Genomic DNA, 26,995 nt, shown 5'->3' on the forward strand with positions numbered 1-26,995 from the left:
GTGGAATCAAATTATATTTTAGATGAAACTTCCTCAATCTATTTCCAAGAGACAAAGCTTTATAAGTGATCCTAGACATGTTTTTGCCAGTAATTGAAGATCTTAGGGTAGGAAGTCTATAATTTGTCAGCCTATATTTTGGAAAGACGTGGAGATTCCTTCATAAAGAAGCACTCAGCCTTAACAGCAGCTTTGCAAACATTCTCTTCTCTCTTGGGATTAATATGGAAATGGAAAGCTTGGGCTCCCTGATACTGCCACACACCCTTTCCTTTCCACAGGGTCATCTTCCTGGACTGCAATGGGAAGATTTCTGAGTTGCAAAATCTCAGGTTTAGCATTAGCCTCTGATCCTATTTTGGATAGCACCAGGCTGGGCAGTCCTGGGTGGGTGCAGGTTTGGGGATATATCATCCTGCTTGAGGCAATAGGTCAACAAGATAAGGAGAGAGGGGTTCGAGAATGGAAACACTTGCCCTAAAATGGTTCCTCCCAAACCAGAATAAGTCCTTGGAATCACTGGTCACAGTGGTGACCTGGTCCTGCACCTAGAAATTCTGTTACTCTCCAGGAGTCCCCAGGTGGGGGTCAAAGTTGAGGTCTCAGGAAAATATTCAGGCTCACCCTACTCCACATGTGAAACAGCTTCCCAGACACTGACATCCTCTGCTGAACTTGTCTGGAATGAAACATAAATGCTCCTTGATCACTTATCAGCACTCAACAAATATCATTGATTGCTTGATCATTATTAACAATAGTAATATTAACTGGGGTATTTGCTAAGCATATATAATGGGCCAAGCAATGGGGTAGATATAAAGTAATCAGCCCAGGGACAGTTCCTGACCTACTTTTGGGGTTTACAGTCTAAGAAGGAAGAATAGTTATTGAATACCTATTCTACACTTAAGGAGCTGAGGCACATATAAATTAAGTGAATTACCCGAGGTCACACAACAGTCAAGTGACAGAATTAGCATTGGAACCTAGAATCTGATTTCTAGGCCTGTGCTTTTTCCATGGGGTCATGCTCCTTCATGGTTTGATGCTTTATTGGTCTTAGTGCTATGTTGGAAGGGAGCGTGAGCTGGAGAATGAGGTATAGAACCTCATTCAGGGTCAGTGTTCTGTTTGGTTTCAATTCCATTCTGTCAGTACTGGAAGAAGTGGGATGAGTGGAGTTATTAAACCAGATACATGAGACCAGAGTTGGATCATGCTTAATTCCTACCTGTATAGTTTCTCAGTGCTTAGTGCTTATGGTATTTGTTTAGAGTTTACCGTGTTCCAGGTTAGACACAGTTCATGTCCTACATTAGGCTCACAGTCTTAGTACCAGTTTTACAGATGGGGTAACTGAGGCACAGAGAAGTTAAATGACTTGTTGACCGTCACACAGCTGTCAAGTGGCAAAGCTGGGATTAGAACCCAGGTCCTTCTGATTCTGAGACTCCTGCTCTATTAGGCCATGCTGTTTCTTAATGAAAAACTATTGCTCCTACTCAATAGGCCACAAAACAGCCTCCTCATCCCCATCCCAGCAACTCATTGCTCTCAGCTCAACACAGCTGCCAGACATGCAAAACTCCAAGGAATTCTTCCATCCTCACCCTTAGATGCCCAACTCTTCCACCTCCCTCCCCCACCCGCCGCCCCTCCAGGCAGCTTTGACTCCCAATAGGAACCCCAGTCCAGACTGGAGTATTATATAGAAGGTGGGATGGTGACACAGTTGGGGAAGAGAGACCTCCCCTTGTCTGAAGAAATGGATTCCTTCATTAGGTTTGTGATTTGGGGCCTCTGGACCCTCCCTGAAGAGTGACTGTGGGCAGGGAATGTTTGTTATATTGTTTGTACTCTCCAAAGCGCTTAATTCAGTGCCCTGCAAATAGTAAGTGTTCAGTAAGTGTGATTGATTCATTCTCCTAGGCACCAGGTTATTCGGGTATTCAGAAGGTACTTGTCACTCAATTGTATTTGAGTGCTTTCCTTGAGCAGAGAACTGTACTAAGCACTTGGGAGAGTACAGTATCAGAGTTGGTAGATGCATTCCCTGTCCACAATGATCTTAGAGTCTAGAGGGGGAGACATATTAATATAAATGAATGTTACAGACATGTACAGAAGTGCTGTGGGGCTGAGGGAGAGGTGAATGAAGGGTGCAAACACAAGTGTAAGGGTGACACACAATGGAGTGGGAAAAGGGGAAATGAGGGCCTTGTAACTAGGAACTTTCCAAGGACTGATGCTCTTTTGTTTCCCAAGATTCCATTTAGTTTCTTAAGTTCCACCTTTAGTTCCACTTGGTTCCTTAAGTGTATTCAGCTGGAATTTGCACTTAGTCCATCATGGACTGCACTAAAACATTTCAAATGAAGCATTTAACCCACTTGAGACCATTTGCTTTCTTTCCATCCTCAAGGGAGATGAAGAATTAGGAAGAATTGGACATGATGATTTCTTTAAGTCCCCTCTTAGCCCTGAGTTTCTATGGTTATCCCTTTTCTGCTTTTCTCTTAGTTTTACCAAATTCCCTGTCAGGGATTCAAGGCAAAAGGGACCACCTCCACAGGGCAACCACACCTGAGGAGGTGCAGGGGAACAAGCTACATTTAGGGGCAGCATCCCAGAACCCTGGGAACCCTGATTCTGTGGGGATATCTGCACAAGACCCCCATGAGGTCATGCATGACTCCCTCCTGGTGCCACATCCTGCCTTTGGCTTGGAATGTCCTCCCTCCTCAAACCTGACAATTACTCTCCCCTCCTTCAAAGCCTTATTAAAGGTGCATCTCCACTAAGAGGCCTTCCCAGACTAGGTCCCCCCTTTTCTCTTCTCCCACTCCCTTCTGTGTCACCCTGACTTGCTCCCTTGGTTCTTCCCTCCTTCAGCCCCATAGCACTTACATACATACCTGTAATTTGTTTGTCTTGATGTCTGCCTCACCCCTGTAGACTGTAAGCTCATTATGGGCAGGGAATGTGTCTGTTTATTGTTGTACTGTACTTTCCCAAGGACTTAATAAAGTGCTCTGCACACAGTAAGCATTCAATAAATACAATCTAATGAGTGAAATTTGCCAACTTAGGGTACTCAGTGGAAGGGCTGGAGAGAAAAAAAAAAACAACTTGAAACAAAGGAATCCAAGAAAGCTGACTGTTGTTCAAAGTAAAAGGTCTGCAGCCTCAGGAACAATCTATTTGAGCACAAAGAAAGGACAAGTCGAGAAACAAATGCCCAACTGGCTAGACAAGAACTCTTAAGCTACTAGAGGCCAATGGGCAAGCTACATTAAGTGGCAATTAGGGCAGAACAATAGGGAAGAGAACAAACAGCTTAATTGAGAAGGTACAAGAATAGAAAAATGAAAGCTGTAAAGGAGATGCTACAAGCACAGAACATTAAAGACCAAAGCCCTTTATGCATTTTAAAGGGGAGGATCCAGGGAAAGTTCTCCTGGTAGAGAGAAAGGGATGGACAAGTCCAGATGCCTGGGTAAAGGACTTTTTTTTTTTTTGCTTTTTGCCAACAAAATGATCAATTGTGAATCTTTAACCAACCAGGGTAAATGCTACTGAGGATAGACAGTTGGAAAATCTAAGTAGAATGGAAAGAAACAGCTAAGGGAAATACTTTTTCAAACCTCAATGGCCCGAAGTCCTCCATGCCTAATGGCACCCTGGGATAATTAAGGAATTGTCTGGGCTTAGAGCAGAGCCTTTATTATTTGTTGAGAATTTTTGGAATACAGAAGTCCATGAGGATTGGAAAAAAAGACGATTTCTTTGCCCATCTTCACTGGGTGAGAAGACACCTGTAAGTACCAACAATTATTGCACTTAACATCGGTACATTGGAAGATGTTATAAGCATTGTTCAAACAATCTATTTCACCCCTCCTAGAAGGATAAATAGTATCCTCAGAAACCCACGTGTTGGCTTTGGGAAAAATTGGGCCAGCCTAATTCATAATGATAATAGCAATAAATTGTGGTATTTCTTAAGTGCTTATTATGTGCTAGGCACTGTTCTAAGCATTGGAGCAGATACAAGCTCATCAGATGGGACACAGTCCCTGTCCCACATAGGGCTCACAGTCTTAATCCCCATTTTTACAGATGAGTGAGGCACAGAAAAGTCAAGTGACTTGCCCAAAGTCACACAGCAGACAAGTGGCATAACTGGGATTAGAACCCAGGTCCTTCTGACTCCCAGGCCCATGCTCTATCCACTAGGCCTTCCACTAGGCTTTCCTCTTAGAGTGATGGGCTACAAAGATGAAGCTGTAGCACTCGATGGGCACTACCTTCCAAATTGTCAGCCCTTGTCAGTCATCTCTGAAATTGGGTGGGAATCAGTACGCCCAAACAGTCCCAGACAAGTCTTTGTGCCGAGCCAGAACACAGGGCTGGAGGTCTCAGGAGGGAGGGAGTAGACCAGGGCCGCAGAATGGAGATTGAGACCTCTGGACTATTAGAGTGACACCATCCTGAGAAATTGGGAAAGCCTGGCCTTGAGCACCCTACGCTTGACAATCATCCATGCCCCAATGTCACCCAGGGGAGGAGGGGGCAAATCGAGTGGTGTCCTGTAGAGATTGGTCCCCAAGTCAGATCTAGTCAATTGTGCTACTGATGACCTGGGTGAAGGAATCAAGAGCACATTCATCAAATGTGAAAATTGTACTAAATTAGGTAGGGCAGCTGCCCCTGGGAGGGCAGTAGAATTCAAAATGACAGAAAAATTGGAAAAATGGTTTCACAGAAAGATGAGGCAATTCAATAGGGACAAATGCAAAGTCATGCTCACCGCATTTCAAGGAGGATGTGGACAGGCTGGAGAGCTTCCACAGAAATGATTAAACATTAGAAAATAGGAGTTTAGATGGAAGTCTGAAGGAACAGAGGGTGTTTAGCTTAGGGAAGAGGAGGCTGAGGGCTAAAACAACTGTCTTGAAGCAGAAATGTGTCCTCATCCCCTTCCACTCACCACCTCCTTGAGCACTTTGGTCATCTTTGCTAGAGCCCAGAGTCCTGCTTTGTATACAGGGGCCCAGGAAAAGGCCACAGTCTTCCTCTGCAGGAATCACACAACTTCCCCACCCCCCCCGCCGCGTTTCCTGAGGCCCCTCCACAAAGCTCTCATTTCTTAGACTCACTTTCCTAGCTCCAACTTCCTCCTAATATTATTCCCTCATTCTTCCATTTCTCCTCTCTTCCATTGTCTCTCCCCTGTGAAGGCCTCCCTTTCCCAGATTCCCTCATCCTCTAGACAGAACATTTGGATGAGGGTGTTTGTGTGGATGTGTGTGAGTGTGAGAGACACACACACACACACAGAGAAAATGAATGCTTGACTGTGTGCATGAGAAGAACATGAGTGTGAGCTTCTACTGGGACCATATCTATGAAAGTGGAGGATCAGTGTGGCGTAGTGGAAAAGGCACAGGCCTGGAAGTTAGAGGACCTGGGTTCTAATTTTGCTCCACCACTTAACTACTATGACCTTAGGCAAGTCACATAACTTCTCTATGTCTCAGGTACTGCGTTTGGTAAAATGGTGGTTCAATACTTGTTTTTCCTTAGAGACTGTGAGCCCTGTGTGGGATGGGGACTGTCTGACCTTGATTAACTTGTATCTTCCCCCGTGTTTACTGCATTTGTTGATACACAGAAAGCACAAATGTCACAATTATTAATTATTGCTATTAAGTGTGTGAAGATCCATAAAACCAGAGGAAAATGATCTCTCTCTGAGTTATTTCTCAGAAAGGAGAGGCTGGAGGGCCAGGGAGAGTGCCACATTTGGGGAGCCATGGAGAAGCCAACTACCCTGCACTTCATTGAGTGGGGAGTCGAGGAAGAAGAGGGCAGCTCCTTCAGTTTAACCCCACTTCACCCACAAAGTGAACCACAGTTTAAATACCCTATTCTCTCCCCTTTAAGGGAAATAGATCTGGGATGGTCATCAGGTTTCCTTCACAGTTCTTACGTACCTATCATTTTTCCAAGTTCAAGGACAAGACTTTTCATACAAAAACATTTTTTTCCCCTCCAAGGAATTCCACTTGTCTTTTCCTGGTCTTACTCTATAAGGCCTCTCATCTCTCTGCTTGCTCCAAAGTCTTAAGGAGACTTCAACAAGAGGACCTTTATATAAGAGGCTCAAATTTAGAGAATGGAAAAATATTCTCTTTGTCTCAGTGATCTAAATCAGCCTCAAGTTGGTGGGTTTTCCCTGAAGGAAAGTACTTGTTATTTCAAATAGAAAAAACCCAACCAAGTTCCAAAAGGAAACGATTTCCTAAATTAATGATCAGTAGGGCAGTCTTATAATTCAGCACTATCATTTTTTCCTTTCATTTTTCTGCTGCACAGTACACCTTGGAAGACAGGGACTCATAATTGATTCATCAGCTTCCTGGCCAGAGACTATCCACAGATTCCTAACTCATTTCCCATTGAAAGGGGCAAGTGATACCATACCTGAAGAATGAAGAAAATTGTTTACTTTCCCCTCTCTCTGTAGGGTATTTGACATTGAGAGGCAGCAGAGCTTTAATAGCAAACCACAATTTTGATCCATCCTACAAAGTATTCACCATCCACCCCATCCCCAACGCTTTCCCTGGATTATTTCATAAACAGGAAGACCAACCAGATAGTGAAAGTTTGTAGTAAAATGGTACCCTCTGCTGGGCAGACGTTGCAAATAAATTTCCGAGGAGTTTTTTTTATAACAATCCATGATCTTGGGACACCAAGAACGTTTTTAAAAAGCATAGATTTCTTCCAATACAGTTCATTGATATGCCAGCCTTTGGAATTATTCAGTCGACATTTCATTTTCTACCATGGTCCTTTAGTTTGGAATTAAAGAAAAATAGTAGGATATGAGTGATTAGACAATTCTGGATGACAATTTCTGCCCCCTAGAAAGTTATCTAGTTTCACCAACTTTATTCACTTTGACCAAATGCATTCACCTTCAAATAGTTTTCTAAGATAGGACCAGTTCAAGTATCTGGATTCTGAAAAAGTCAAAGATGGCTATGATCCCTGTGACCATGACTGTCCTGTGGAAAACAGGCTAAAGAACTGGGTTAATGTGTAAAAGCACAAAACTCAACAAAACTATATTGCTGTAGCACAACCATACAGACTCACTGAAGCAGCTGAGAAATTTAAAACTGACTAACCGAGAATCAAATCTAGGCCAAAGAGTTTTGAAGACAGCCACAGACTCCTGAAATAAAGGGTTAGATAAATTTGTAAAACTCCAAACAACTTGTAAGGTCCTTGAGGGCAGGATCTTTTTTTGCTTGTGAAATCATGTCTTAATTCAGTGCTCTGCACCCACTTGCTCAGTAAATACTGATGATGATGATGATGATGGAGGGTGACCAGAAGGATCTGAAATTTTGACATTCAAATACAACTCGTTTCAAAGACTCCCAGAACACTTCAAAAGATACTACGGGACCCTAAAAGGAAGAAGCAAGGCCTAGGGGAAAGAGCACAGGCTTGGGACTGGGAACATGTCTACCAACTCTACTGTATTGTACTATCCCAAGTTCTTAATATAGTGCCCTGTGCCAAGTGAGCACTCAAGTACCACTGATTGATTGATTGATTGTGAGCCAGAAGACCTGGGTTCTAATCCCAGCTCTTCCAGTTGCTTGCTGTATGACCTTGGGCAAGTCATTTCACTTTTCAGTGCCCCAGTTTCCTCAAATGTAAAGTGAGGATTCAAAACCTGATCTCCCTCCTACTTAAAACTGGGAGCCCCATGTGAGACAGGGACTGTAAACTTGCATCTACCCCAGCATTGGAACAGTTCTGGACACAGTAAGTGTTTAACAAATACCATAAAAGAGGGAATTAACATAATATTAAGTGATAGTAGGAGTTCTGCAATCTTAAGGTCTATCTGAATGGAGGCTGGGCACTAGCAACGGGCCTCAGTGGGAGAGCATCAAGGACAGGAAGCACGTGGCCAGATGTCAGACTTGGCAGGGAATGTGTCTTTTACCCTGTTATATTGTAATCTACCAAGTGCTTAACACAGTGCTCTGCACACAGTAAGCGCTCAATAAATATCATTAATTGAAATGTGGTGTACAGCAGGCAGGACTTTGAGAATTATGGCTTCATGAGGTTTAAAACCCTATACCCCTCCTGTTATTTTTCTGGATAATTTTTTTTTTAATATTCAGTCCATATCTCCCCATTCCTCAAGAGTTGCCCATCCACCTATGCAAAGAGAAACTCTTGACCATCCACTTTAAAAACACTCACCCCTATTTTACCTCACTGATATCCCACTACAACCCAGCCTGAGCAGAGTACACTCTGCTCCTCTGATGCCAATCTACTGTCTATACCTCAGTCTTGTTTTTCTCACTGTCAACCCCTTGATCATGTCCTCCCTCTGGTCTGGAGCTTCCTCCCTCATATCTGATGGAGTATCGCTCTATCCACCTTCAAAATCCAACTAAAATTACATCTTTTCCCCTCATTTCCCTTAATCATTCTCCCTTCTGTGTTGCCTATGAGCTTGGATCTAGCAAAGGGATCCCACCCAGGATCTGGAACCTTCCAAGATAAAAGGAACCCTCCCCCGACCTCACCACAGGCCACCCCTAGAACTCCTGTTGGGCCAGGTCACGGGGAGAGGAGTCCCCTCCCAGTATTTTCACCACCTAGGGTGATGGGAAACACCAGTTTATTCATGGAACCCTCAGTTAGCTTTCTGAAACCTCACTAGGCCATCAGCCAGGCCGGGTGAAGGGGACTCACCCTGCTAATCCCAAAATCTAGCTGGGGAGCTGAAGTCAGTCAGAATTAGGCAAATAATGCAGCTGCTATCTTGGCTTCACTACAGGCTTCCACTTGGCTCCAAGGAAAGGCAGCAGATGTGAGTCCCACGTGCATGGAGGAAGCAGGGGAAGCAGCGTGGCTCAGAGGAAAGAGCCTGGGCTTCGGAGTCAGAGGTCATGAGTTCGACTCCCGGCTCTGCAGCTTGTCAGCTGTGTGACTGTGGGCGAGTCACTTAACTTCTCTGTGCCTCAGTTACCTCATCTGTAAAATGGGGATTAACTGTGAGCCTCATGTGGGACAACCTGATTACCCTGTATCTACCCCAGCGCTTAGAACAGTGCTCTGCACATAGTAAGCACTTAAATACCAACATTATTATTATTATGGAGGCCTGCATCATCCCCAAGCACACAGGCTGCCCTATAGTTCTCTCCATCTCTCCCCAGCCACCACTGTGAGGGAGATCGGCCGGATCCTCCAGAAACAAAGTCAAGAGAATCTGTTCTCACCAAAGATAGAGCTGTTGGATCATCGGGATCACTAAGTCAGGACTATGGCCTGTGCAGTGAGGCTGCCGACGATCTCTCCTCCTAAGACTTAATGTTGACATCCTAATTTAGCTCCTTGTCTAGACTGTGAGCTCATTATGGGCAGGGACTGTGTCTGCTTATTGTTATATTGTCCTCTCCCAAGCACTTAGTACAGTGTTCTGCCCACAGTAAGCGCTCAATACGGTTGAATCAATTTGTATGCTTCTTACTTGCTTCCAGCGTTTACAACCATTCCCTTTATATCTGCTCTTCTCCATTTAGATAATCAGCCTCTTGTGGGGCAAAACTGGACCTAAGCTGCTTTTTCTTTTCTTTTTCCCCGGCTCACTTAGCACAGTGTTCAAAAAAATGTAATAGCACAATCAAAGCACCTAGCCCCAAAACTGGGAGGGTCAAGCTCAGGGCCAATTCTGTGCCCTCCTCTTGTCTCCATTTTGCCTCTTGGTCTGTGCACAGACTCTTGGAGCTGAGCCCTGAGGGCAGAAGCAGACCATCAGCTATCAGCATAATCATTCCTACAACAGGCTACTAATGAATGCACTTCCCTTCTAGAGAAGCAGTGTGATCTAGGGGAAAAAGCATGGGCCTGGGAGTCAGAGGAGCTGGGTTCTAATCCCCATCTGCCTCTTGTCTGCTGTGTTACCTTGAGCAAGTCACTTAACTCACTCTGCCTCAGGTTCCTCAGTTGTAAAATGGCAATTTAATTCCTGTTCTCCCTTATAGACTATGGAACAGGGGCTGAGTCTGATCGGTATATACTGTATCTATCTTAGTGCTTAGTACAGTGTTTGGCAGACAGTAGGTGCTTAGCAAATACCAGTACTATGATTCTGTGGGCAGGGACTATGCCTAGCGACTATTATATTGTATTCTCCCCAGAGTTTAGTAGAGTGCTCTGCACAAATACCACTGATTGTTTTCCTTTCTCATCATTCTCCTTCTCTCCTCCACTACCTGAGAAACTGTTCTGCATGAAGTCTTCTTTCCTAGATCCACAGCATGAGGTGAAGCCTGCAATCAAGAGCTTAGATCTGAGAGCCTTTCTTCAACCCAGAGGTCCAAGTTCAGAGAGAGAGAAGCCCTGTCACCGACTGACCTCTGGAAGGTGGTCCTAGATGTTCCATTATTAGAGTGTAAACATCTTGAAGCCAGGGGCTGTTCTTTCTTTGTAATTCCCCCAGCCTAGCAAAGGACTTATGCAAAGTAAGTGCTCAGAAAATACTTGGCTTAATTATGTTTTTCATTTCCCTGAAGACCTGTGTTAGAGCATATGCTCCTGGTGGGCAGGGTACGAGCCTTACACTCTGTAGCTTTTTAGTAAACAGTAAACCCAGTTGAATGTCTTGACTTCTTCCTCTGGGGGCAGCTATACAATTGTCACTGTAAAGAATGAGGGGTCAAAGTCTGAAATGCAGGGGGGCCGGGTGCTGGAGTGTTATTTTTTGGATAAAACCGTGTACTCCTCCTCCCAAATCATAAGCCCCTTCTTAAAGCCTGTAGTCTCCTGCTAGGGTTGACACTAAAAATGTTATCTGCAGGTTTTACATTGGCTATAGATAGGAAGGAGAGGAGACGAAGAATTTCAGGAAATATAACCAAAGTTAAGACTAGGGCTGACTATAAAGGGAAGTGAACTTAGACCTAAGGCCAAATCAAGCCAGCTCTAAATCTAAGAGCTTGCAACCCAGGTCCCCAAACCCTGCATAATAATAATGGTTGCATTTAAGTGCTTACTATGTGCCAAGCACTGTATCAAGCACCGAGATTGAAACAATAAGCACAAATGGGATGCAGTCCCTGTTCACGTGGGATTTAAGGTTTTAAGAGACAGGGAGAACAGGTAATTTATCCCTAGTGTACAGAGGAAACAGGTACAGAGAACAATAATGATTTTGGTATTTGTTAGCGCTTGCTATGTGCCAGGCACTGTACTAAGCACTGGGGTGGATACAAGAAAATCGGGTTGTACACAGTCCCTTGTTCAACGTGGTGCTTAGTCTCAATCCCCATTTTACAGGTGAGGTAACAGGCACAGAGAAGTTAAGTAACTTGCTCAAGGTCACCCAGCAGATGAGAAGAAAAGTGACTTGCCCAAGGTCATGCAGTTTCCACTAGGCTACACTGCTTCTCATTAACATTGATAGTAATTGTATCCTCTAACATCCCTACTCCTACACTTCAGACCCTTCTCCCTGGATTTACCCATACCCTTTATTCCACTAGTATTTTCTGCCTGCACAACTTCCTGGGCAAACAGATGTGTTTACCACCTCAGCTATGTTAAAAAATAAGCAGTATGGCCTGGTGGAAAGAGCATAAGCCTGGAGTCAGTGGATCTGGATTCCAATTCCACATCTGCCACTTGCCTGCTATGAGACCTTAGACAAGTCACTTGATTCCCTCATCTGAAAAATGGAGAGATTCGATATCTGTTCTCTCCTAGACTGTGAGCCCCATGTGGGACCTGATGACCTTGTATCTATCTCAGTGCTTAGAATAGTGCTTGGCTCATAGCAAGTGCTTAACATATCGCAATCATCATCATCATCATCGCCAATAATAAAAAGATTTCCTAGTTTGTTTTAAGCTTGCCAAGCTCAGGCTTCATTGTGTGCCTCTTTGTTCTGATACTATGGAATTTGGTGCTGGGGTAACTGATTCATTCACTTTTAATGAATTTGAAGATCTTAATCCTAGCCCCTCTCAGAAGAAAGAGTCCAAGCCCTTTAAGTATCTCCTCATTCAGAAGCTGCTCTAGTCCCCCCTCTTAAACTGCTAAAGAGTTCTCCTGGTCATTCCGTCCCAACCGCTGGGACCATCCAGGCCTTTCCTGGCTTCTCCAGGTTGGAGATGATAAGAGTCATAGGAGGTCAGTCTCTGTGGAGTTCAGCTGGAAATGGACTGGGTCCCGAGGTGGGGAGTTTCCTCCTTTTAAAAAAGTCAAATCCCAAACACTTTTCTAGATAGAAACATCACAATGCTTCTGGATTCACCGCTCTTCTGGGTGTGATCTAGTTGAGGAAAGAGAGCCAGGTCCGAGTTGGACTACGTAAATCATAAAAACTCTCTCATTTTCTTAGTTGTTTCCAGATTTTTCTGGTCTACTTGGCAGCTCCACTCTCTGAGGATGGTAATTGCTAAAGGTTTTTACTCTACTGGAAAAGAGAATTAAGAATAAATATTGACCGTGGTTTATGCTGAAGCTTTTCTAGCATCAGTTTATAGTGAAGCCCTGAGTCTCATCAATGCTTCTGGACTCCTTTTATCCAGTCCACCATCCATGGAACAAACACTTTTACGCCATTCAGAGTTTCAGCTTATCTGCTCCTTATGGCTCACTGAATAAGGGCAGAGAAGTCCAGTCCAGTGGAAATCTCTCTTAGCAGGCCTTCCCTGATGTATCCTTTCCTTTCCAGGCAATCATATGGGCCTGTTTTAATAGATTACTTTAGGTTTTATCATTTTATCTGTATTTACTCCTTTACCTACTATACAATTTAGCCGTTCTGTGACTGTCTTCAAGGACCATGTCTTTTCCACTGTTGACAGCATTTGAGTTTCTACTGTGTGTAGAACATTAGTGGTGACATCCATTCAATCATATTTATTTAGCACCTACTGTGTGCAGAGCACTGAACTAGGCATTTGGAACAATACAATCTGGCAATAGAGACAATCTCTGCCCACGATGAGCTCACAGTCTGGACGATGACTACAACTATCTTACTTCCATCCCTGGAATCCTGCTGTGCGTCTGGCGTTCTGCTCCTTTCTCCAATACCGCCATCACCAAATAATAACGATGGTATTTGTTGAGCCTTTACTATGTGCCAAGCACTGTTCTAAACTCTGATGACAATCAGCATTTATTAAATGCTTAGGAGCAGCTTGGCCTGGTGGATAGAGTGTGAGGCTGGGAGTCAGAAGGATCTGGGTTCTAATCTCAGCTCTGCCATTTGCCTGCTGTGGGATGTTGGGCAAGTGACTTAAGTTCTCTGTGCCTCAGTTACCTCATCTGTAAAATAGGGATGAAGACTGCGAGCCCCAGTGGAACACAGACTGTGTCCAGCTTATTTTGTACTTGCCCAGAGCTTAGATGGGGGTTGCATATAGTAGGTGCTTAAACATCATTTAAAAAAAAAGTGTTCGGGAGAGAACTAGACAACTGGATTGGTAATACATTCCCTGCCCACAAGGAGCTTAAAATATGGAGGGAGACAGACATTTCTATAAATAAGTTATGGTAGGGGGGCTACAGGTGGGTAGATATCAAGTGCTTAAAGGGTACAGCTCCAGATGCAGAGGCAACACAGAAAGGAAAGGGAGTAGGGGAAAAGAAGGGCTTGAAAGGGAAAGGCCTTTTGAAAATGCAACTAATAATGCTTTAAAGGTGGGGAGAGTGGTGGTCTGGAATATGGAGGGTGAGGGAGTTCCAGGTCAGAGGGAACAGGTCAGAGGTTAGCAGTGAAATAGACAAGATTGAGAAACAGTGAGGAATCTGGTGCTAGAGGAGCAAAGTATGCAGATTAGGCAGTGGATTAGCAAGGTAACAATAATAATAATTTGGTATCTTTTAAGCACTTACTATGTGCCAGGCACTATACTAAGAACTAGGGTGAATACAAGCAAATCAGGTTGGACAGTCCCTGTCCCACTTGGGGCTCACAGTTTTAATTCCCATTTTATAGATGAAGAAACTGAGTCACAGAGAGGTAAAGTGACATGCCCAGGGTCACACAGCAGACACAGAAGTAGAAGTGGGGAGGAACAGGAGGCAACTTGCCTCAATGAAGCAACTTGCTAACAACTAATCAATTAATCATATTCATTGAGCACTTACAATGTGCAGAACCCTGTTCTAAACACTTTGGATAGTACAATACAATAGAGTGTCAAAACCTGAACCTGTCTGCAGCTAACCAGGAAGCTACAATTTACTAGGCTTCTCTCCACTTAAGTATCTCAAGCAGCAACTGTCACGAGCCCCGCTCGTGGTTCCCAGCTCATACCAACCACAATCTCCCTAGACCAGGGGAGCCTCGAGGACACCTAGTAGAAGTCACACCACACCTCTGATCACCAATTACTCTGGAAAGCTTTTGACTTAGTTTTACCAACATGCAAAGAAGGAGGATATATATACACACTCACTCCGCAAAGGGTCCAGTCTGCTGGTCAAGGGAGCCCGTTCTGCCGATGCTTCTTCAATGCTTCCTTCTCCATACTGCTTCTGCTCCAAGTACTTCCCTCTGCGTATCTCTATGCTGCTTCTCTATGTGCCCTTTGTAGGCCTCCTCACAATTCCCCACGAGTGCCTTTTATCTACCTTAGGCGATGCAGCTGTGGCCCTAAAAGGCAGTCATTGATTGGTACAGGCCCAGTATTGGGTAGAACAGGGAAAGTCCCACCTCCCTCAGGTGGAGCCCATCAGCACCCTCCCAAAACTCTTCCCTCTTGTTATGTCTCTTCCTTCTTGTTGTTTGCGGGATCACAAACTGTCACTAATAAGGCAGCTTGCCGTGGCCTCACCCCAGCAACCTCCTTACTAATCGACCTGTGTAAATTATCTTTTGCTTAGGGAGAATAGTTTTTAGTGCAATTTTTCTTTGTTGAGGTTTTGTTTCAAACATTGGTTGATAAAAGTGATGAGTCACTGGGAATGTACTGTCAGATATATTCTTTGAAATCCATTTTTTTATGGTAGGTAAGTGCTTAGTTTGTACCAAGCACTGTTTTAAGCGCTGGGGTAGATACGGAATAATCAGGTTGAACACAGTCACTGTCTCACATGGGGCTCATAGCCTAAGTAATAATAATAATGATTGGTATTTATTAAGCACTATGTGCAGAGCACTGTTCTAAGCACTGGGGTAGATACAGGGTAATCAGGTTGTCCCATGTGAGGCTCACAGTTAATCCCCATTTTACAAATGATGTAACTGAGGCACAGAGAAGTTAAGTTACTTGCCCACAGTCACACAGCTGACAAATGGCAGAGCAGGGATTCAAATTCATGACCTCTGACTCCCAAGCCCGGGCTCCTTCCACTGAGCCATGCTGCTAGGGAGTAGGATTAAATACATTTTACAGATGAGGAAATTGAGGCAGAGATGTTATGTGATTTGCTCAAAGTCACACAGCAGATAAGTAGCAGAGCTGGGACTAGAATCCAGCTTCTCTGATTCCCATGCCTGTACTTTCTCAACTAGGCCATGCTGCTTCCTTCTGCCATCAGAGGGGCCAGGATCAAAAGGAGGATTTGAAAACACAAATAAGGAAAGAACATAATAGAGAGTACTGGATATTTCAGGCTAAATTTATAGGTCTGATCACAAGGCCATATGCTGCCTGAGGACTTTATTGGGGTAAAAGCTGGGTAATTAGATTTCACAATGATTTTCTTCTTGCTTCAGGTATAGCTTGGAGAATGAGTACTGCCTTAATAATTGTGGCACTTCCTAAGAGCTCCATATGTGCCAGACACTGTATTAAGCACTGGGGATGATACAAGCAGCATGGCCAAGTGGAGAGAGCACAGGCCTGGGAGTCAAAAGTCATGGTTTCTAATCCCAGCTCCACCACTTTTCTGCTGGTTCACCCTGGGCAAGTCACTTTACTTCTCTGGGCCTCAGTTATCTCATCTGGCAAATGGGAATTGCACATGGGACAGGGACTAAATCCAGTTTAATTTCCTTGTACCCATCTCAGCCCTGAGTGCAGTGCCCGGCACATAGTAAGTGCTTAACAAATACAATTATTTTTAATATAATCGTGTTGGACACAGGCCATCCACATGGGGCTCGCAATCTTAGTCCCAATTTTACAGATGAGGTGATAGGCAAAGTGACTTGTCCAAGGTCACACAGCAGGCAAGTGGCAGAGCCTGGATTGGAACCCAGGTCCTTCTGACTCCCAGGCCCATACTCTATCCACTAGGCCACACTGCTTCATTCTTCCATTGCCTTGCCACATGCAGATCTCTCTAGCTGGACCTGGTCACTCCCCTTCACTCAACCCCAACCCTGGGCCTATGGAGCTCACAGGCCTGTTTCCCATTTTCCTTACCCTTCTGTAGCTCTCATTACCAGCAGCCAGAATTTATTCTAATTGTCCTCATACTCACCTCTGCACTTGAACCCTCACCCCCTAAACACTTGGGAACTTGTCACCAATTGCCTTTCCTGTTATCCTCATGTGTCTGTTAGACTGTAAATTCCTCAAGGGCAGGGTGTGTCTACTTACTCTATTGTACTCTTCCTATAGTATGGTATACTTTAAACACTCAATAAATACCATTGATTGACTGGGAAGATTAAGAGCAGTCACAACACTGCAGTCTAAGAGAAAGGGCAAAGGAGGAAGAAAGAAAAGTAGGGCAGTATAAAAGCACCAAGTAGGCTCCTCGGGAAAACACAATCATGGCGAACATTTGCCTTTCAGCAGCAACTCAGTGTTGAGTAACCTCTGAGCTAATAGCATGTGGACCCCCAGCCCCGCAGTATATTGCTGCAATTTTAATTATTTGTAGTGATGTCTGTCTCCCCACTTCTCTAGACTGTGAGCTCACTGTGGGCATGGAATGTCAGTTTATGGCTGTATTGTACTTTCCCAAGTGCTAAGTACAGTGCTCTGCACACAGTAAGTGCTTAATAAATACAATTGAATGAATAAATGAAATTATATGTTTAAAAGGTGCCATTAAGTTTACCTCAGGTGACAGGTATAGAAAGAAAAGGGTTAGGAAAAACTGAGAAACACTCCATTAATTTAGGTGGATAAAGGCAGTTTTTCATCAGGATTCATGAAGCCAGTAATGTTGATCTTGCCAAATTCCCAACTTTAGGTTTGATGTTCACCCAGATTCAAGCCTTATATTTTTCCTCTTAAAAAGCATGTTTGCTCCCTGTAGACAAAGCCTTGAAACACTTGCTGTAAACTAGTAAGACAATATCCTGGGCATATTATCCTGGGCAGGTCAGGCATATCCTGGCCTAAGATTTTCCCTTCCTTGTCTAGTCTTTCATCCAAAAGAATTTATCATAAGCATTGGAGAATTCAGGGAACATTAACGCATTTCAGAGAGTACAGATCAAATTAAGAAAGTTCGCTTTTTATTTGGAAAGGGTCAGCAATCCACATCTCCACTCCCCAAAATGGTTTCGTGAACAAGTTGGTTTCTATAATTTTCTATAGTTTTCCAAAATCTGGTGATGTGATGATTCAGGACTTTGCAAATGATTACTTCAAGGGACATTTCTTGAAGAAAGGATTTTCTGAGTCTATAGAAAGATTCAGAAATGTTACATTTTTCTTAGTCTTCCTCTATTCCCTTCTAATTTGCAAAACATTCCTGCAGATTGCCCTATTTTATGGACTCATCGCTGATAACCTGATGTCTGTTTTGGGTCTCTATTTGAGACCAAATTGAAGTGACTTGATTAACCAGAATATCACATATACCTAAAACCCTAAGAAATAAATAATTCACTTCTGGGCACACATTCCTTAAATGTCTCTTATTGCAAATGAATTAGGTTAATACCCGATCTGTTCCTTCCCTCCCTTCTTTGTAGTATAATTTGAGCAGGACACCTCCCATTCTCCACAGGAGACACAGGAGAAAAAAAAAAAGCCTGGGTCTTGAGGCCTGCAATTTTTCAAGAACAAATTTTCTTATTTTATGTTTCCTGTTAAAACAAACTGCCCTGTTTCAATTGGTAATGTAAGCTTTTTGCACTTCTAGCTATTGACAGGACCTAGAAAAACTGAGGCTACAGAAATTGTACATGATTTATTATTTTCTAAGTGTTAGGTATCCTGAGAACTGATGCTCTGTTTTCAAGTGGTACTTTACCTTAGAGTATATGTTTGGAAATTGAAAAGAATCCCAGGTCCATAGGCATACGAAATTACAGATGAAAATGAAGTTGGATGCTCCCTCTCCCTTTAAAGAGAGGTCCAATTGGCAAGTGTGCCAAGTTTGAATGTTTAACACTCTACGCTCAAAACCCAGGTATTTCATCTAATACTCTTCTTCATTCACAACATTCATTCTTAAAAATGAGCTACAGGTTGTATGCTAGGAGGCAATATGGCCTACAACAGTACTCTAAAGCTACAGCTAAGCAGACATCTAAGAGTTCAAAGATTTATTTTTGCATCCTGCCTCGGAGTGAGTCACTGCCTAATTACTAGCCCTCGAATGCCAAACCAAATATCAGTACTAAATTTAGAAAAAACAAAGGGCTCATAGTTTACTTTAAAATTAAAAAGATGAACATGATACAACGTGTGACCTGTAAAGCTCAGTTTATTTTCAGAAAACACCAGCAGATGTCAGCACAAACCAAGATATTGAAGTTTTATAACAAATATCCAGGATTTCTATTACAAAAGTTGCAGGTCCTTGTTCTCGAAATATGTTGACTGTACGATCCTGAAAATGTTATAATAACCGCTTTTCAATTAATATTTGCATGTAAATCCCACAAGTATAATTTATTTAATAATGTATTGAAAATGACAAACCTGAAATAAAAGCAATCTATTTATTACACCCTAAAATTGGCTGCCATTCCAACCTGCGTACATTAAGCTCACCATCAAAATTCAGAGTTAGAGTAGTCCTCAAGAACTGGACCGCTTAAAAACTAGTCATGGAATAGGAAAAAGAGAGAAATGTTGATGTTAAATTTCATACTTTCTAAATAAGCCCACCAAAATTCAGCTCTAAACGAGTTGGATTTACATCTCTTTATAGTCCATTAAAACACGAGTCCTACGACTTTCACTTAAAGCTCAGTGGGCGAAGTAAACACATTCAAGCATGATGCAAAATGCCAGCTACGGTTTGTGAGGACGGAAGTGTTGTTCTTGATGTAATCAACTAATTAGCTATGATATAATCAACTAATTAGCTATGATGTAATCAACTAATTAGCTACCATGCCAAGAACACCAATATTAAAAACAAAAGTAGTTGACTAAAAGGCAGCCAATTCAATTTCACACCAGCTATTCGCATCTAAAAGAAGTGAAATTCTACCTGTCTGTACATACCTCAAGGTAAGCTCACTTAAGACAGGCCTCCAACTAAGAGTATCATGAATTATGCTGCAGTAGTAATACACTGAATACAAAGTCTCCCCAAACTGCCTGAAAGAAGATGATAAACCAGACAGTCCGGTTGGGTACCGTAGTTTGGCCTTGGAAGTTTGAAGGTGTTTGGAGGCAAAAATGAATCTTAGTCCCCGTAGCAAACAGTGGAATATCGTTGAAGCCTAAGACACTAATCAGTAGTTGTTTCACTCAGAGAAATAGATTTCTAGGTGCCCACACCCAATACGCAGTGATTTTACTTGGGTAGTCACAAAAGGTGCATCTCTGCTAGCAGGCTACATGAGTTTGGAATTTTAGCACCTACATTTCATTTTAAGGTCTTCTTAATATGGTTTTTATCAGAACATCTTCGTAAGAGTCTAAACTAAGGGGGTATTGAGTCTAAAGGGGGGGAAAGGTGTCAGCAGTTGCAAAATCAAACAGGATCACTGAGAGTCAAAGATGCACCCCTATTTTCTGGGCCATACTGTACATGTGAAGCTATAACAAACCCCACGTTTAATGGTTGGGAGAAAAGGCTAAATTGATCTCCAAGAAAGGCACACACTTAATTGTGCAGATATCTTTTGATGACCTAACCTTGTGATTAAGTCACAGTGACTTAAGGCCGGTTTTTAGCCTTCACCCACTCCGTTGTACTGGGATCCATTCTCCTTGAAGAGCCGGGCACTGGTTCCAGCCTTCTGACTGGTTTGCTTACCCACAATGGATTAAAGCTGTTACTCTGAGTAACAGCAGCCCTTTTTAAAACAGAAATGAAACACTGAATCCCCCCCGAAATCTCCCTGAAACACAGCATCGACGTGTACTATACATTTTCTTCTGACCTTTAGGCCGCCTAACACCTTTGAAATAGAACTGCCTTTAAGTTAGCCCACGTGCTTATTACGAATAACTTCACCTCCTTCGATTTCAATTTGCTCATAGAGCCACTTGCGGTCACAGCGGCATTCAGGCCCACACTTGTTAGATCCGCAGTTGGGACAAGCATAGAAACAACCCAAACAATCTTCATCCAGGCAGTCACAGAGGTCCATTCCGCTGTAGATGAGGAGTCCCTGGCTATCATAGACTTTACTCTTGGCTGGTATCACTTGTCTGAAAAATGGAAAAACCAACAATTGAGTTATTTCCTAAAATGGATTTGCGTTGGGGAAGCTGTCACGTTGCAACTGGTTTGGTGAAGAGAGCAGAGCTGGGGAGGAGGGGACGGCAAGGAGTGTGCTTCCTAATTTCCTTTCACAGAGCGACCTAAGAGCCCATCACTTGACGAGATTTGAGAAAGGAAAACAATGTAGGGTGATTTTAAAATGTGTTCCTGACAGGGTGGGTCACTTGCTCACTGGAAGGAGATAGTTGAACTTACCCTCTCCACCGGCATTTTTTCACTGCCATTATTAAAATGCTTCAACTGACCCACTACAATTCTCACCCCCCTCGAGTACAAAATACATTAAAAAGATGTAATGAAATTCATTATATGGTGCACTCACAATTACTTCCACTCATTCAACGTCTCTCACCCGACTTAAAATAGCAATTCGGGCACTATCGTCAAGAATAGAGAGGTTTGGGATTTGACTGCCGGAACCTACCTGTCTGAATTAGCTGGGGTGTTCTTCGACTGCAACCTTCTCTTTTCCCTCTTACTTGTCTCTGGAGTAAACTCAGTTTGGCGCCCTGGATTGGCAAACTGCAAGGACTTCAAGGCTTTAGCAGTTCGTCCCTGAACAAAGATGAGCGTTTTTAAGTTAATTTAAATGCACAGCAGTTACAGCAGACTGCAGAGTCGAATTTTTAGAAAGACTGGCTCAGAACAAGCAACTATTTTCTTCACCACATTATAAGGTCACTCTCGGAATTAGGACCTCCTAGATTGGGAAAATGGGTCTTATTGAATCCAGTCAGAGGAAGAGTATTCACAACACACGAGAGTAAGAGGCTTTGATTTACACACATTAAGATCTGAAAACCACCACCACAATAAAGCATGATTGCCCACTGTATTCAGGGCAATAGGGAGGAGAGCAAAGTGTAGGACTGACATTCTCAAAGAGCTCAGCATTTGTTTGGAACAATGCGTGGTCAAAATAATCAGTAGATGTTTTCCAGAAAAGGCTTTTCTTCCAAGTGAGCAGTCGCTTATTCATTTTCTGGTATCCCTGCATCCTACACACACATACACGCACATATACAACGCTTCAGTTCAAACAGGGTAACTTTGAGCTGGTGCCTCCTTACATCCCAAGCAATAGCAAGGGTTGTAAAAGCAAGAGATACCAAGATACCACATCACTCCCTTCTCGGCTCTCTTTGCAGCAGCCTCCAACTGGCCTCTCGCTGGTTTGCGGAGGGCCGGGTACCGACGGTGGCCAACTGGAGTTACACCGTAACTGGAATTACGGGGCTGGCAGGAGCTCCGGGTGCTACAGACCGCCCAGCTCCGCTCTTTCCTGCTGCCGAGTGGGTAGCTTCACCCTGTTCCAAGGCAACGGGGAGGCCGTGTGGCATAACAAATGGAGCAAACGGAACACAACAAGGTCTTGGCCACCGAAGGCTTGTCTTAGAGAGCCAGGGCAGAAGACACGTGGGAGACCGCCACTCTCTCATTACCCACCTACCTTTTTGGCCCCTGGCCCTTCGGGCTTGGGCGTGAAAAGTGGGAATTGAGGAAAGCGACACTAAACTCTCCCCTAATCAGGTGCAAGTGGAATAATTCAGGAGATGATCAAGGATACATTTCTCACATACCCAAAAACCCACAAGAGTTGGTAGAATTCATACAGGTGAAAAATTGACCCTTATATACATACGTCTGAATCAGGTTTTCTTCTTTGGCGTTCTTCAGAGTCAATATCCACAGTTCCATTGATTATCTGTGTACACCTTGGGCAAAGCTTCCAACCAGGTACAAGCTGTCTTCCAAACTTGGCACTTAGAAAGGTTGCATCATCTAAATCGATAGCATGCAAATTTTTCTTTGCAAGCTTTTTGTGAATGTTAAATGGGTCACAACACGACTTTTGCAAGTCCTCAAATCTGTCAATGTAAATTTTTGCATGATGGAAGCAGATTGTATTATTTCCCGAAAGGGTCATTCCAGTCCTAAGCTGAAGTAAAAGCATATCATTTGATGATATTTCTTGCAAAGTCTTGAAGCCGGTATTGCGGGTATAGTATGTCTTATGACATTCATTAGTAGCGCGAAGCTGAATTCCAACTGAACAGGGATCCATCTTACTTGTTAGAACAAACTATTTCGTGTTCTATTTTGCCTAGAATTCTTTGTAGTCTCTAGTAGGTTCTATGAGGCTCACCCTAGAGAAAGCATTAAAGTCAATCAGATTGGTGCTGCAAACTTTTTAATCTAAGCGTGACAAACTAAACTGCTTTCTGACAATGAAACAACCTTCTGCTTTAGCACACGTTCTCTCTAGCTACAGCTCATGCATCCGGGAATCTTCATAAACGGCTACAAAGATGCGGCGAAGGCCATCCTCAAGAAGCGCTCCACCGAAACTGGTGATTGGGAACCTGGGGCGTGAGACACGTTGTCTTGGTTACCGGGCTCTGCCATTTTTGCTATTCAATCTTTTGAGGACATAAACATTCTGTAGCAAAGGAGAGACGGGCTAGGCAAAAAAAGCGACGTTAGGTACCGGAGACTAACTAGGGCTAGCTTTCTCAGGTCCGATCCGGGATTGGCTGTGGAGCTTCTCCACGTCCCACACGGTGCACCAAAAGCAGCAATGGGAGAGAGCAGCGGGACTCGGGGGGGGGGGGGGGGAGGGGGGAGAAACACGGCCCTAGAAGTAATTTCGGTTCTACCAAGTTGCCTTTTTGGTGCCCTTGGGCACGTCACTCCACTTCTCTGTGCTTCAGGTTCCTCGACTGTAAAATGGGGATTCAAAACCTGTTCTCCCTCCTGCTTAGACCGTAAGCCTTATGTGGGACAGCGCTGGGGCTGATCTGATTAACCTATATCTAGATTAACCCGATCTGATTAACTTGTATCTACCCGAGCACTTAGAACAGTGCTCGACACATAGTAAACGCATAATACCATTGAAAAAACAAAAGCTCCGGTCATGATGGTAGACTCCATGAATCTCTGTAACTTCTCTTCTATCCCTAAATATTGCCCAGGTTCATCAGCAGGTGTGCTTTATACTACATTTTACCACTGAGATACCAACTCTGAATTTGCAATGAATAATGTACTTAAATATTTACAGAGAAAACTGTTTCCCTTTGGGAAGCGATGCCAAACACAGAAGCCAAGCCTGCTCGATAAACTGAACCCAATCTAAATGTTTAGGAACTTGGAAAAATCTAAAACACAGAAAATAAGTAATCTCCAATTACAAGAACCCTAAAGATTTAAATCACAATTAATTTTGTTTAACTCTGAGATTATATATAAATCCACATCTTAACGATTAAACGTTTGTTCAAGAAATTAGCAGTTTTAACTGAAAATAAAGTATCACACAGAATTGGGGAAAGTGCTTTGATTCCAACATTGCAATGGTGAAAACAACTCTCTTCATGATTTTATTTCTTAGGCTTGGTCAACCTACACTTTAGGTTAGAAGACAAGGACAACTCAAATTTTTCACAAACTACAAAATTTAGGTAAACAAAGGCAGAAACCCAGTGCACTGAGCTTTTTCTTTTTTGCAGCAGCAGCAGAAATCCCCTTGAGTGTAATGCTTAAAAAAAAAAAGGTGTCGCACAACTGCCCACCTACTCCACACTACCAGGGATGAGGAACTTCCATCCAGGCTTGAGTTTCTGGCCCAAAATAAATACTTCATTTATTAACTTAAGTAGAGTTCATAAATACATTGTAAATACTAATACATTCTTTCCACTTTTGCACATTCAATCATATTACCAAAGGAATTGTGATCATCACTTCTATTTTTAGGGTATTTATTATTTGCACAGTACTTCAAGGAGCTTCACTTTAAAGACTGAACACAGACTATATAAAACAAGTAGAAGAGGAGGACTAAGCTCATCAAGTCATACAAGAGGGCTGAGGGGGTCAAGTTAGTTTGGGAAGAGGAGAGAAGTGGTAAACCGGGGTTCAAGACGGTGAAGGCTATTTCATGGTTTTGAAAGGGAAGAAGGATATGGGGCCTGGCAGAAGAGAACTGAAAAATTCATTTGAAGTAAGAAGTTCAAATCCAGTACTTGATTAGTTTTGTTTTTTATGCAGTTGGCCCTGCTACAGACCCAAATAAATACCATGTGATTCTGGTAGGCTAGCTCCTGGCTGGAGAAGGAAGGTTCCTCTTACTTTAGAAGGCATGCTGACTTTTTAAATGCTATTATAAATGATGAAATTCTGGCGAGTTGATTTGCTTTCCTTCCCCAGTAATCACGGCAAAGTTGGCAGCACCTGGACGGAGCAAGGACAAGTGGGGGGAAAGAAAAGCACTAATCTGGAAGTGAGATTGGGTCGAGGGAGGAGGAGGCTGGCACTGTTTACAATGGCCTTGGGGGAACTCTTTGAACATGACATTTGAGGCTATCTTCCACACGGTTGTGAATATGAACATGGTGTCAAACAACAGTTTGGGGAGAAGAGGAAAAAAAAAATTTCTAAGCTTCAGAAGTTAAGGGGTGGCTTATTTTGCAGAGTTACCATTGTAGAGCCCAAAACCTTTTGTGCATCACGGCGATAGTTGAAGTGGGAGAATGCCACTTCCCCGAGAGATGGGGAGCAGGGGAATCGTTCGCGTCTCAAGGGAGAGCACACCAAGCAGCATCAAGCAAGAGCAAGGAGGGTGCTGAAGGAGGGAAGAAGGGGGTGCTAAAGGAAGAAGCGGTAAAGGAAATAGGCAGTGCTGAAGGAAGGAGCGGTAAAGAAAGGGGGGCTAAAAGATGTAGGCGGCGCTAAAGGAAGAAGGGGAAGCTGAAGGAGGCGCTAAAGGAAGAAGGGGAAGCTGAAGGAGACGCTAAAGCAGCAGCATGGCTTGGAAAGAGCCCGGGCTTGGGTTCTAATCCCGGCTCCGCCACTTGTCTGCTGTGTGACCTTGGGCAGGTCACTTCACTTCTCTGTGCCTCAGTTACCTCATCTGTAAAACTGGAAATTATAAAAAGAAGTCAGCCCCATGTGGGACAATCTGATTATCCTGCATCTACCCCAGCGCTTAGAACAGGGCTCAGCAAATAGTAAGCGCTTAACAACGACCATAATTATTATTATTAAAGGAGGAAGGGGGCATTAAAGGAAGGAGCAGTAAAGGAAGAAAGGGGGGGGGGGCTAAAGGAAGTAGGTGGCACTAAAGGAATACGGGGGGCGCTAAAAAGGAAAAAGGGGAGTTCGAGGTGGAAAGGGGCGCTCAAGAAGGAAAGAGGCACTAAAGGAGGAAGGGGCGCTCAAGGAGGGAGGGGGGCGCTAAAAAGGAAGAAGGGGGCAAAAGGAAGAAGGGGACACTAAAGGAGAACAGCAGTGCTAAAGGAGAGAAGCGGCGCTAGAGGAGGAAGGGGGCGCAGAAGAAAAGAGAGCTATAGGGAGAAGGAGGTGCAGGAGGAGGAAGGGGGCGCAGAAGAAAAGAGCGCTATAGGGAGAAGAGGGCGCTGAAGAAGGAAGGGGGCGTAGAAGGAAAGAGCGCTATAGGGAGAAGGGGGCTGGAGGAGGAAGGGGGCGTAGAAGAGCGCTATAGGGAGAAGGGGGCGCAGGAAGAGGGCGCAGAAGGAAAGAGCGCTATAGGGAGAAGGGGGGGGCTGGAGAAGGGGGCGTAGAAGGAAAGAGTGCTATAGGGAGAAGGGGGCTGGAGGAGGAAGGGGGCTGGAGGAGGAAGGGGGCGTAGAAGGAAAGAGCGCTATAGGGAGGAGGGGCTGGAGGAGGAAGGGGCGTAGAAGGAAAGAGCGCTATAGGGAGAAGGGGAGGCTGGAGGAGGAAGGGGCGTAGAAGGAAAGAGCGCTATAGAGAGAAGGGGCGCTGAAGGAGGAAGAGGGCGCTGAAGGAAAGAGCGCTCTAGGGAAAAGGGGGGCGCATTAGGAGAAGGACGGGGGCTCCGTCCCCGGCGGAGTAGAGGGGCTCCGTGTCCCCGAGGGCAAGGGCTGGTGGGCGCCTCGCCCTTCCCGCCCGCCGCCCCACCCCGCGCCGTCGAGGGAGGAAGGAGAAAGAAGGAAAGGAGGCCCCCGCGGCCGACGGGCCGAGGAGGCCGCTCGGGGCCTCCTCCTGCTGCTGCTGCGGCTGCGGCTTTGGTCCTCGCTCGGTGCGCCTGTGTGTCCCCCCCGCCTACCTTGGTGTAAGCCCTCCTCCGGCCTGGGCCCGCCGCCCCTCCGGAGACGGGATCCCGAGCCGCCGCCGCCGCCACCGCCACCGCCGCCGCGGAGCCCGCCGCCGCCATTAACCGCTCCGCTCCGCTCCGGCCCGGACCGTCCTCCCGCCCGCCGCCCCGCAGCGACCCCTGGCGGCCCCACACGCGCGACGGCCAACAGCCTCCGCCGCCCGCCGCGGGCGCCATCTTGGAAGGAGGGGC

General features: G+C 44.4%; 1 protein-coding gene and 1 long non-coding RNA gene across 5 annotated transcripts; both read right to left on the reverse strand.

The window, feature by feature from the left end:
* Positions 1-3,710: 3,710 nt before the first annotated feature.
* LOC114810055 lies at positions 3,711-14,654 on the reverse strand. The gene is made up of 3 exons (XR_003757783.2): positions 14,526-14,654; positions 6,662-6,863; positions 3,711-3,818 (listed from the first exon to the last, which is right to left on the reverse strand). It is a non-coding gene; the product is annotated as an uncharacterized LOC114810055 (long non-coding RNA).
* Positions 14,655-18,666: 4,012 nt separating this feature from the next.
* Positions 18,667-26,995, reverse strand: LOC100073429 (ADP ribosylation factor like GTPase 14 effector protein). 4 transcript variants are annotated; one of them, XM_029060358.1, is made up of 4 exons: positions 26,756-26,905; positions 22,307-23,027; positions 21,089-21,219; positions 18,667-20,591 (listed from the first exon to the last, which is right to left on the reverse strand). In XM_029060358.1, the coding sequence occupies exons 2-4, from the start codon at positions 22,727-22,729 to the stop codon at positions 20,363-20,365; spliced, it is 783 nt and encodes a 260-aa protein (XP_028916191.1). In that variant the 5' UTR covers positions 22,730-23,027; positions 26,756-26,905; the 3' UTR covers positions 18,667-20,362. The 4 variants fall into 4 exon arrangements, with proteins under 4 accessions (XP_028916191.1, XP_028916192.1, XP_007657322.1 ...); XM_029060359.1 differs by having other exon boundaries at positions 22,307-22,811; positions 26,756-26,842; XM_007659132.3 differs by lacking the exon at positions 26,756-26,905 and having other exon boundaries at positions 22,307-22,811; positions 22,903-23,027.

This window comes from Ornithorhynchus anatinus, chromosome 3, assembly GCF_004115215.2.
Source record: "Ornithorhynchus anatinus isolate Pmale09 chromosome 3, mOrnAna1.pri.v4, whole genome shotgun sequence".
NCBI lineage: Eukaryota > Metazoa > Chordata > Mammalia > Monotremata > Ornithorhynchidae > Ornithorhynchus > Ornithorhynchus anatinus.